This window comes from Idiotropiscis lumnitzeri, chromosome 6 (genome assembly GCF_059441095.1).
Source record: "Idiotropiscis lumnitzeri isolate Australia: NSW breed Sydney's pygmy pipehorse chromosome 6, RoL_Ilum_1.0, whole genome shotgun sequence".
In the NCBI taxonomy this organism is placed as follows: domain Eukaryota; kingdom Metazoa; phylum Chordata; class Actinopteri; order Syngnathiformes; family Syngnathidae; genus Idiotropiscis; species Idiotropiscis lumnitzeri.
The window spans coordinates 4,873,687-4,885,835 of record NC_142396.1 but is presented as its reverse complement, the minus strand read 5'-3'; the positions used below and the strand labels follow the sequence as shown (position 1 = coordinate 4,885,835).

At 41.1% G+C, this 12,149-nt stretch overlaps 1 protein-coding gene and 2 non-coding genes across 4 annotated transcripts; 2 read left to right on the top strand and 1 right to left on the bottom strand.

The window, feature by feature from the left end:
- Positions 1–7,298: 7,298 nt before the first annotated feature.
- Positions 7,299–7,371, top strand: trnav-aac (transfer RNA valine (anticodon AAC)). Its single transcript has one exon. It is a non-coding gene; the product is annotated as a tRNA-Val (tRNA).
- Positions 7,372–7,910: 539 nt separating this feature from the next.
- On the top strand, positions 7,911–7,983 carry trnav-cac (transfer RNA valine (anticodon CAC)). The gene has a single exon. It is a non-coding gene; the product is annotated as a tRNA-Val (tRNA).
- Positions 7,984–8,520: 537 nt separating this feature from the next.
- On the bottom strand, positions 8,521–12,149 carry ankrd34c (ankyrin repeat domain 34C). 2 transcript variants are annotated; one of them, XM_088298664.1, is made up of 2 exons: positions 11,739–12,149; positions 8,521–11,038 (listed from the first exon to the last, which is right to left on the bottom strand). In XM_088298664.1, exon 2 carries the CDS (start codon positions 10,995–10,997, stop codon positions 9,414–9,416), a length of 1,584 nt encoding a protein of 527 aa, XP_088154790.1. In that variant the 5' UTR covers positions 10,998–11,038; positions 11,739–12,149; the 3' UTR covers positions 8,521–9,413. The 2 variants fall into 2 exon arrangements, with proteins under 2 accessions (XP_088154790.1, XP_088154791.1); XM_088298665.1 differs by having other exon boundaries at positions 8,521–11,035.

Sequence of the window (12,149 nt, the reverse complement as noted above, 5' to 3'; positions counted from 1 at the left end):
TTCTGGGCGAGCTCCAGAGGTAGAATGAGTTCTGATCACGGTGTGGGGGGAAAAACACTTGGCTCTTTATTCCTGCTAATTAGTTTCCTTCAAAAAATGGCTGAGATGGCGCCTGCTGCGCATGCGCGTAATTGCGCAGACGCCGCTAATTAGACGGTTTGGATCAATAGGATTCCGCGAGAGAGAGAGAGAGAGAGAGGGGAGGGAGAGAAAGAAGCGAGGGAGGGGGCTGCAATACGAGGACGAGGGGAAAATGTTGGGCTAAAGTCCCGACATTTGCTGAAAGAACCTTGAATTGTATTTAGGATTCATATTGCGATGGAAGCAGCGTCATGACGCTGGAATTGGTCTCGAATGTGTCATAAATATATTACTAAAATAATTTCAAATTACTTTAAAAATGGGAACGTCGTATGTAGTCAAATGGAATCTTCTTTTATATTTTAATACCTTGAAACGTGACACCCTCACCCACTGTCGCCATGTTTTATTCCTTTTGTGTTAACATTTTACGTGACATTTGCCTCCAAATAAACTGCTGCTTGAACGAGAAAAATATGATTAAGTGTCTGCCTATCCTGCTTGTGCGTGACGAACAAGCCTTTAAGATGTTTCACGTTGGAAGAAATTCAGTTCTTAATGCATGAAAATGAAGTACAACATCTACCGAGCACTGATTATTATTTTTTTTGTTTACTCGTCATGTAAAGTGGGGCTCCTCGTGTCCATCTTTTACTTTTACTCCCTCTTACTATTTTATTTTTGTTTTTATATATATTTTTAACAGAGTTAAGTGTAAAAATCCATCCATATGTCTGTCATCACAAATGACCTTTTTTTGTCTTCTTTGGACATCCTTGCACATCGTCCCCTTTGTTATGATAATACTATTGTGATTTTAAACACTGGATGTGCAATATGGCCATCGTGCATGTGCTGAAAATTGCTTTAGAAATTAACATTATAATTTCTTCTTTGTCTAATCAAACCTATTTTTTTTTGTACAAATCTGGCATCATGTTTAACTATTGCATAATTAGGAATATATATTTATATCTTGAAACAAACAAAAAAAAATGTGGTATCACCAAGGCTGAAACAAATAAGGCTAGTGTCGTCTCACACACGGCGTGAGTCATGCATCAATATTAATATTTTCCTCTATACAATCACAATTTGATGTTTTTTCTTCTTCTTCGTCCATTTATTATGAAGCCATTAAGTATTTAAGGAATTGATCCGTTGGCCAATTAAAACCGTGCTCGGTGAGACTTGACCCACGTTTATTGTTCATCCAATAATTGTTTTATGATTTGAAAAAGCCTCAAAGTGATTGTGTGCCTGGCACGTGCCTGCAGGTATCATAATCATAAATCAGATGACTTGTTTTTATGTCTATGTGCGATTTTTTTTTTCCCACCTCGTCTTGTTGTTCTGGTTGTCATTGATTTCACTTAAATAAAAAGGCGTGTGAGTGTGTGTGCGGGTGTGCGTGTGTGCGGGTGGGCGTGTGGGTGTGTGTGTGTGCGCGTGCCTGTGTGTGTAACCCATATATTTATATTCATGTTTTCCATTTCTTGTCTTTCAATGATGATGTGCTGCGGTCATCCTTTCTGTGGCATCCAACCATATTTGGTAATAAGTCAAAATGGAGGCCTCAAGGGGTTGGGCAATATATTGAATAAGCATGTGATTTCTCCGCACCAATCAAGGGAAACGTGTCATCGTGATTACTTTGCGTTATATAAATATTAATAATAACTATAATGAACATTATCAGAATATAGAAAAATATAAATGCAACATCAGCCCTATAAATCATTTGGCGCAATAAACAATCAACATTGTGAAATCCGTTTATCCATTGCCCACCCCCCAAAAATAAATAAATCAAATAAAATCATCACAAAGTAGATTTTTTTTTTTTTAACGATTGCATCACAGGTTAATAAATTTTCATTTCCATTTGAAAATCTGCCATTGCATTCTTAGGACACAAGCACACGTATTCATTTTTTTTTTTTTTCGGCATATAAACGTCTTCAAATGGGGCGTTGCGTTTACAGTTTATTTGAACTTGTGCTTTAAAAAAAAAAAGGTGGGCACGGTGTAATGCCATGTAAATATGTTTTATTGCGTAAGTCTACATTTACTGTTGCATGACGAGCACTTTGCCTGTACCCTCAGGTGAATGAATGCCATGAATGTTGTTGTTTTCAATATAGTATATACTTAGGCCTTCCACCAATTTACCCTGGCAGCTCTAATGGGGCAATTAAGCATTGTGAACCCCCGCAACCCCCACACACCTCGGGCATCGTTCCAAAGTTGTCTCAGTGGCATTTATATGACAAAATGTTAAGCAAAACTGGGGGGAACCATCTGACGCTTCTTATTGTCACCCTTGCTCCCTCTTTAGCCCGCGGGCACGACCCCCAATGTGTACCAGAGAGGTTATGGTATTGAGCGCAGGAGTAGGAAGTCGAAATACAAAAAGTGTCCTCACAGTTGACCTCTCACTCCATTCAAGCATAGCTTTGTCTAGCCTCACATATGAAACAACAATGCACACACACACACACACACACATATATATATATATATATATATATATATATATATATATATATATAGTACACCCTCTCCAACGTCCTTCCTCCATCCCCAAGGAGGCAATAACCTCCCCAGCAAGTGCTTCCTGGTGAGCTGTTGTCATAGTAACTTGTGGGCCGGTCGACATGACAACCCCACCATCCACCATCGTCCAGAGATAGATGATAGGGCATGCCACCAAAGGGAGGGAAGGGGTGGGGGGTAAAGACATATACCCCATTAATTTTGCTTTGCCTGATTCTGTTTCAAAATGCCCCCCACCCCCGAAGGGCGACGTTATTTCAGCATCAGCCTGCTTTACATTTATACAAGTATTTCTTCAACGTTAGCCCCCGGGCTTATCTGCCCCCTCGTATGTGGACACTGTTGAAAGATAAGCACGTTTCCAAACATTTTGTAGGGAGTCTAGAAGTACAACTGCTTTAGATCATGCCTTTAATAAGTATTTTTAATATTGCATTGATCTTCTTGACATGTTTTGCTTTGAAATTTAAAATATGTGCATTTATTTATTTTTTAGTGAGTACAATTAAATTGACAATTTCATTTTCCTTTCAGTTTCTTGTGAATTAATAAAATGGGAAATTTTGGAAATGCCCCGATTTAGAAGTTTCCACGGTAATTAATTAGAGATTCATTTAAATTTTAGGAAAATGTATCATAATCAAGCATAAATATCAACAGTTCAATTCTGTGCATAATAACTCAAAAAGCATGACGTTTTGACAGATTTAAAGTAGAATTGTATCAATTTTTTAGGATGTTATCAAATAATCAATCCTAAGATTGGAGAACAAAAACACAACTTTGGAGTTAAATATTACTCACCCCAACCCAAAAATGCCAATGAAGTCCCATTGAAAATATTGAATAGCAAAAAAAAAAAATCCCATTTAACATGTAAATAAAAAAAAATTAAAAAAATGAAATTGAGTCATGATTTTGCAAAAATATATTTAAGTTCCCTATGAAGCACTTAACTTCAGTTTTGTAAAATCCTGGTTTATTCCCATGGAGGATTCTACATTTGAAAATTCACAAACTTTTCAAACCCTTGGCACAATCCATTTCTTAACCCTATGGTTTACGTGAATTTATGGGGCCTTTTTATATACACTGCAGCATACAGGACATCCACCACTGTACATTTTTGTTTTACAGCATGTATGCATCACAGCCGGCTCATCATTCATCTCACACCTTGGCGGCTTCGAGTTGATGAATGCAAATCAGATCCAGAGGTGAGGGAGTCACGTTCAACCTGACCTTTGAATTGGAATAATAGACGATACATATATAAAATCGAGATTTCCGCCCCCCCCCCTCCAATTTGAATTAACGAGTACATTCATTAAGAGCTGCTGTACCACAAGAGTATTCTGTTGTATGCACTATGTATAATAACGTCGCCTCATTTTCAGGTCATATGCAATGTTTGAAATTTTTGATAATTTGCTCTTTTGGCCCATTTAGTCAATACAATCTACAGTGAATAAACATTATAACGTATGTTGTTACAAAATGACTCAAAATCCAGTGTTCCGAACTTTCCATGATGGTTGGATATAAGATTTTGTCCGTATGGTGCTGCACTATCCAAAAGCATATTTTGTATTAATTGAGTCATCTGAACTGAAAATCAAGACAAACATTGTTATGCCCACCAAAGAAATTTAAATTGTTGGACAAGACCAAATCATCAAGTTAAATTCTGTCCATTCATTGGCCGGTCCCTCAATGATCATATAAACTATATTCAAAGTTCCATTTAAGTCTTTTTTTTTAATCAACTTACCTGCTGAAATGTAAGTAACAGCCAGTCTTCTGTCTCTCTTCCAAGCATGTGACCTGACGTAACATCTTTTTTTCCCAACTGACCCTTAACACATTCAAATTGCAGTGGGAGACATGAAATAGCTATTCAAGTCATTTAGCCTGAGATTGATATCTTGTGATCCATACAGACAGAAGAAACACGATGAAAACGTAGAAAAACACAAATTCAAATGTTGATTTGACATACCTGCAATTTACGCACAATAATTTGGAACACGGTGTCAGTGTGTAGCTGCCCACCTTCTAGTTCAAAATAATGCAATATAAATATGTTAAGACATATGAAATAATATATAAAATAAAAATGAACACGTCCATGACAGGGTCGATCAAAATGTAATATTAAATATCGGATGGGACTCTCGCTTTGGATCTCGTTATATTGTGCTAGCGGTCATAATGTTGCGGCTGGACCCGTGTACACATTCATATACTATGCCAGACGATAAAAAAATATATAAATAGAAATACATGTATATTAATATATACAGCGGTGTGTTGCAGTAATGTATTATGTCATAAGAAAACAAAGCAAGGTTTGGTTCAGGTGCTTCATTTTATTACAGAAATAATAAATAATACATTACATTTTCTTTTTTTTTTACTTTTTCAAATGCGCATAAGTATATGTCCATTGGACAATTCATTACGTACGCACACAATCCAACATGAAAGCTGCATGTAATAATGCTTCGTTGTTATTGAGGTATTAATTATAATTTGTTTATTTGTCTTTGCTTTAGCTTGCAATAGTTCCCAAGTACAGAGAGGGGTTTTTAATATTTTGCCACAAATATCTAAATTGGGTCCATTTATATTTGTAAACTACCAATATAATAAACGGATCGTTAAATTCAACCAATGATGCGTTATGTCTGTCGTCTACTGATATTATAATGTCATCAAATTATGCAGGTGTACCCAACGTTGTAAGTCTTCGTGTGGCCTCTCGCTTTTTTCGCGGACCTTTCCTGTTTTATTTTGGCTATACCCAAACGATGTGTCTGCTTCATTTCATTTTTGTTGCCTCCCGCCTCTGACAGATGTATTTCCCCCTTGGGGATCAATAAAGTGTATCGTCTCATTTCATCTCATCTCATCTCATCACCTCGGCTATGGCCTCCTTCGGGGGGACATTAATAATATCAGCGGTGGATGTAGATGAGTGTGCCTCAATACAATGTTTGGATCCAATCACATGGGCCATAAATAGAGTGAATTATGGAGAGTGATAAATTGATAGGTGGATGGTAGATGTGTAGCTACATAGACCGATACAGTAAGTGTATACAGATAGATGCATTGTTGATAGATACATACAGGATGTGGCTGGATTGATGCGTACGTTGATAGATGGACCGACAGACAGACAACACAACATGGCGATGTGAATAAAATATTTGGAAATTAAATAGAGCTCTCCAAAACAAGGTTCCTTGACTTATTTCACCTTACAAAACACCGCAGAGTTTTTTTGGTGTGTTGGAAACAAAATATTTGTCAACTTATGAGCTTGAGTCACAGCACACTTTACAACATCCAGCCACCATCAGTTCACATTGTCAGTCACACAGTCGAAGTACATGTATGTTGTTAATGTTTTGAGCTTGTATTTTCCTTTTCTTTTTCAAATCAAGGCCTGAAGATAATTGATGACAAGAGGCCGGCAATTCTCCATCAGTCATAGAAAAACACGAGCAAGAGTGGTGAAAAAGTAAGTAAAAAAATTATGACAATTATATGGAGTGAAAGAAATGTTGCAAAACCTATTTTTCTCACATTCTAATTTATTATCAGAACATTTTGGAAAAGAATAATAGTTTGTTTTGTTTTTTAAATGTGTTTTGTGTATTTTTTGGTCAATTTAGGAGAAGCGGACACAATTCGCAGTGAACGAATTACTATTACTATTTATTTATTTATTTAATTGCTGTTAATTTGACTCAAACTGTAGTATATAAAATGATACGACGTACAATAGTGGTGTTAAACAGATTGGTTTTAAAAAAATATATTGTATTTGTTTTGCTTCTCCTCCCCCTGGTGGCTAATTCATGATTTTCAGTTCAATTCAAGTCTTTGCTCTGATAGGTAGAATTAGTCACATGACACCGGGTCATAGTGCACTGTGGGTGATTTTTTTTAAAAAGCATTAGCTTAGCAATAGATAAGCATTAGCTTGTATTTGTGACGGACAAACGTCGTGGTATATGCTGTGGCACGTTCTTTTTCTATCCAGTGGTTATTGACGCCATCTAGTGGATAAAATAAATCACTACAGTTATGAACTAGATTTGATCGTTGTGTTGTTAGGACACACAAAATGAGTCAACAATGCCGCTGTTTACACAAACAGCTGAAAAGTGATTGCGAGTAAGTGTGAGAACAACAACAAAAAAAAATACTGAAGTTGTGTAATCCGACTTCGTCAGAGCTGTACAGCGTCAACCTAATTTAAACCTTAGCGATGGGCGGTACTAAAGCCTGGTTATGGACATTTGATTGGTTGAGCAAAGGTAGTTCGGTTGCGACACGTGACTGTTCTGATGCCTTAAAAAGGACGTGCAGTGAAATGGCATGCTGAATTTTATTTAGCCCGTAAGAAAGATGGAAATATTTGTTTGGAAGAAGATATTATAAAAGGAAAAAACGACCGTTTATTTGATATGCATTTAAAAATAGAAACACCACGGGGCAGTCGTAACATTTTTTATTTTAAATTATAAACTCTCTTAATTGTAACCAATAATCCCCCTAAACGTACCCTCGTGCGGAGTGTTAAATTTGGGTCAGCGGCCGTGAAGAGCAAATTGTGTGTTTCACTTGAGGCTCGGCCACTACACCCGTCAGTTTCCATAGTGTAGTGGTTATCACGTTCGCCTAACACGCGAAAGGTCCCCGGTTCGAGACCGGGTGGAAACATGTTTTTCTCCAACTCAGCTGACATGCAAGTGTGACCATGCTCTCGGAAATTAGATCCAGCACAGTGGCTGGCGAACCTTAACCAACCTCCATTGGAAACTGCTCGGAGAGACGAACTCTTAATTCTCCTAGACCTGTTCAATGCAACCAATTTATTTCACAGCTTCAAAATGTAAATTACAATATATTTTGGGTAATTGCCCATTGTTGGGTTTTTGACCCGCTTCAATCCATGAGCACTATCCAGCTGGTCAGTTGACGACCATCTTCTTTATTCATCACTCCTCGCATACCTTCCAATGTTTCCCCTAGTCGTTAGCGCCCTCGCCTGGTGAACTCCTCCACTTGCAGTCACGTCCTGTTCATAACACCCATTACCTGCTACGTTGTGGTTATTATGCAGTCTGGGATGTGTTCACGTCAATGATGCAGTAGTGATCGTGGGCATCTCTGACCACAGTGGGCACACCCGAACTCACGCAACCGAGTGTCTCGCGCAGGCGATCGTTTTCTATATTTGAATACGGAGAATTGCAACAGTTTCCATAGTGTAGTGGTTATCACGTTCGCCTCACACGCGAAAGGTCCCCGGTTCGAAACCGGGTGGGAACATTTATTTTCGCCAACACACACTTACTGCGATTGGTGTTTGAGCGATGCGTTGTTTTTTTTAAATATGAACATTTATCATATTTTATTCATGACTTAATTTTGATTGAAAATGATATACATTTTTTTGTCTTTGTTAAGAGAAGGCTTAGGTGATTAAACCTGACACATAGTAATAATCACTACATATAATTTCTCTATATTTGTCTGTCATAGGAAACCCATTTTCCAAAGCAAAAATGAGACTTTATGTCAATCTGTAATTTTGCCCGCTAGGTGTCACTACAGAAACTCTCGAGGCCGCATTAAATCTAAACAAACGACTATGCACTCGTGTAGCCATTGCTTTTGACATTTTCTGTGAATTCTCTGGAACTTATATAGTTTCCTGGAATTTCCATTTCAATTTAGTTTGACTTTCAAACACAACAGTACATATTTACATGTGGGTCAAGGAAGTCTCCTTGTTAATTGCGGATAAACTTTCTTACTTCATGGATGAATACATACATAAATAAATGAATCAGGCGTTCTGAAGAGATAGACATTTATTCGGAATGTACAATAAACTATGTGCAAAAAATACTATGGTTTCTATTGTTGTTGTGTTACTTAAACCTTTATTTAAACAGGTGCTGAAATTATGGAAGTTTTATGATCTTAAATTTGATTGCCTTAAGCGTGAAAGGACATTTGATCACCAAGTTATTACCACTGTTCCTTTAGTTAAATTGAAATCCAAGCACATGTGCTGCGAAAATGATGTTACACAGTTCCATAGGCAACATTTGTCCCCATTTTCTTTCTCCTCCGCAATAAAGTTCCACGACACATTTTTAAGGCATATTATTCACTCCATTAGAAGCCAACAACGTTGATGAAATGAAACACAGTTTGGTTACATCCTATTCTTTTTTTTTTTTTTACAAGTGGGTTTTTAAATACATCAAATGTATCTCGCCACTCCATCCCGATCTTCAAATCACTCTTGAAGGCACTTTGCACAATTTTGCTACAAACAGTCAAACATCTTCCCCAACGCTACATCTCGACTCCAGAGCAAGCCCGTCGTTAGTGCTAATTACATCTGCCCAAAGTGCACTCAAGTGGCCTCTTGGCTACAAAGGGATCAAGAACGATCCCTGCTTGTTACGTCATCACGTCGGAGCGATAGTTTGTGTGTCTGTCCTAACTTGTCATTTACATTCAAAACGGTAAAACATTTAAAGCAGACATGGTGTCAAAAGATAATCCTCAAGGTTGGAAGCAGCACAAGGAGGAAATCTATCTATATTGCTCAGTTGTCACTTGCTTTTCCAGTTTCCTCTTCAACATCTACACACCTGTGAGTCTACAAGACGGAACTCATGGGTGTACTTGTTGACAATGTCGGCAGGTAAGACAAAAAATGCTGCATAAAACACCGCTCGTTCCTAATGAGCTAGCTCCTCAAAGTCAGAAAGCTGCTTCATCTGTTCCACTTGCATAGAATGTCTTCTCACAAGCTTCTTCTTACACTTCTGCCCACCTCTCTTTGGTGTGTTGGGTGCTACTGGCGCTAAGGATCGAATCACGCTGGCCAAAGGCGAGGATGGTTTGCTACTGGCACCGATGTCAGGAATGGGAGGTTTGGGGTTGACGTTGAGAGGGGGCAGGTGGCCCGGCCTGGTGTGGGAGATGTGGTCGAGAAGGAGGGTGCCGGAGCCTCTCCTCTCCAAGAGGCCCGGTGGACGCCGGCGGACGGTGCTGGGTGAGGACGTGCTGGCGTTGCTGTCCAGGGACTCTCTGGAGCTGGTCAACATGGCCAGAGGGGAGGTGTTCAGTTTCCTTCGTTCCACCGGAACCTTCGGGGAGTCCAGCATGACCGAGTCGGAGTAGAGCTGGGAGTCGGAGTCGTAGTGGTCGTTCCCGAGTCGCCTTTTGTGCATGGTGTCTCTGAGATTGGGATGCCCAACGCTCGCGCCCTCCTCGGTGGGCACGGTGCTGCGTCGCGCCAGAGGTTGGTGCTGGCCCAGCGATCGTTCGTAGGCTGCTTTGGAGGTCGGGGGAACCGACAGCGAGGTTGTCATTTTGCAGCCGGGCTCGCCCACGGGCGGGAACACGCTTTCTTTGCCATCCACGCTGTTCTGCCGAGACAAAACGGCCCTTTTGCTCAGAGTCAGGCCGTTCAAACCTGCCACCGTGTCCTCGTCCGAGCTGGCCTTCTTGCTTTCGTCGTGCCTGCTTGCCCGTTCCGCCAACACGGAGGGCGCTATCAGCCCCCAAGGCTCCGACTGCAGACGTTTCAGCTGAGGCAAACGCGCTCGCTTGTGGCCGGTGGGCCGCCGCGTGGGCGAAGTAGGCCCGTTGGCCAGCTTGTTGGCCGAGCAGGATGTTTTCAGCTTAGTCTGGAAGCTGAAGACGGTATTTTGTTGCTCTTGCTCAATCATCGGAGATGCAGAAACGTCGATATCAGAAGGTGAGGTGCAGTATGCCGGCGAGGACTTTTCTACCAGCTCTGGAGACGGAGGAACATTTAGGTACTGTTTGGTGGTTTTGGTGCCAGATGGCGACTTATCGGTGGTGATTATGATAACCTCTTTGCCTTTGGCTTTGCAAGCATCCAGTAGCAACTTTAGCGTTTGCTTTTCATCTGCATTGATAGCGTAAACCAGCGCAGAGGCCCCGCCCCTGTCCTCCAAGCTGGGATCAGCCCCGTTGCCCAGCAGGTGATCCACCACCTCGTGTCCCGCCTCGTGGATGCAGGCGTGCATCAGAGCGGTCCGGCCTCCTTTGTCTTGTATGTTGGGGTCAGCCTGGTTGTCCAGCAAATATTTGACCAGCTTGGACTTGCTGACGCTCTGCTGGTCGCTATGCGTAGACATGCAGGCCACCATGAGAGGCGTCTCGCCACGTTCATTGCTCTCATTGATGTACGCGCCGCCCTCCAGGAGGAGTCTGGTGAGCCTCAAGCGTCGGAGCCAGACCGCTTTCAGGAGCGAGTTCCCGTCAGTGCGCAGCTCCAGAATATCAGCCATCGCCCCGGCAATCACAGCTTTTCTCTGTGTGGACTTTACTGCTTTGTGGGGTGGGGGGCAGGGGTTGGCGGGAAGAAACACATTAAATGAAAATCTAAAATATCCATCCATTATCTGAGCCGCCTGCATGTTTTTGGAATGTGGGAGAAAACCGGAGTAACCGGAGAAAACCCACTCGGGCACGGTGAGAACATGCAAACTCCACGCAGGAAGCCCGACCCCGAATCCGAACCCGCGAACAAGCACATTGTTGCCCTGCTGCAGAATCACCAGCAGATGGCAGTCTTCCACAACATTACTATGATGAAAGCCTGTTGACAAAGACGACGCAAACCATAAATACACACTATTTCCAAGTGTGAACTTGAGTCTTTTTGTTGTTTATTCATTAAAAGGGACGGTATCTCAAGAGCCGTAACCGTTTTATCTGAAATCAGTTGATCTGATTCCATCACAACAACAGTGAAACGAATGAATCAACCAAAATAACCAAGTGAAATAAAAAGCAGCAAATTGCTTCTATATTTGTGGAAGTTGACCACAAAACCTACGCGCTCCATCCCAACAGGCATCTATTTATAGCGCTAATCTTGTTTTATTAACCGATGAGTGGTAATTGCCTGGTGGAATATTAACTACCGTATTGATTTAGATGCTGCGTCGATGCCACGTCCAGTGCCAACTTTGCTTGTTTTAACACTCACTGAATATCTTAATAATATAATAGTCGATTGGTCTTACCTGGTCAGAAGACAGGATTCCCATGCTCGCAAGCAGTCTCGCTGCGTCACAGCAGGATGGAGAAATGAGGAGATAATGCCTCGATTCAAAACAAAGTTCACCCAGGATTATTATGATTTTTTTTTTTCATCCACACCCCGCCTCGGTTACAGCCAGGGCGCCGACCCTCTGTGGTGATATAGTGGGACGCACATGAGCGCAACTGATCGGCGTCTTCTTTTTTCGTTTTTTTTGTTCTCACACGCCTGAGTCCCGATGAGGAGGATGCTTTGGATTCTTCTCGGTGCGCACTCAAGGAGCGCAACCTGGAGACGCTGCGGGTTATAAATAACTTACTTTCTTAGCCTGTTGAATGAAACGTGCGCGCTCTTGACGTCAGAGCGCACCCAAAATAAAATAAACGTGCGTCTG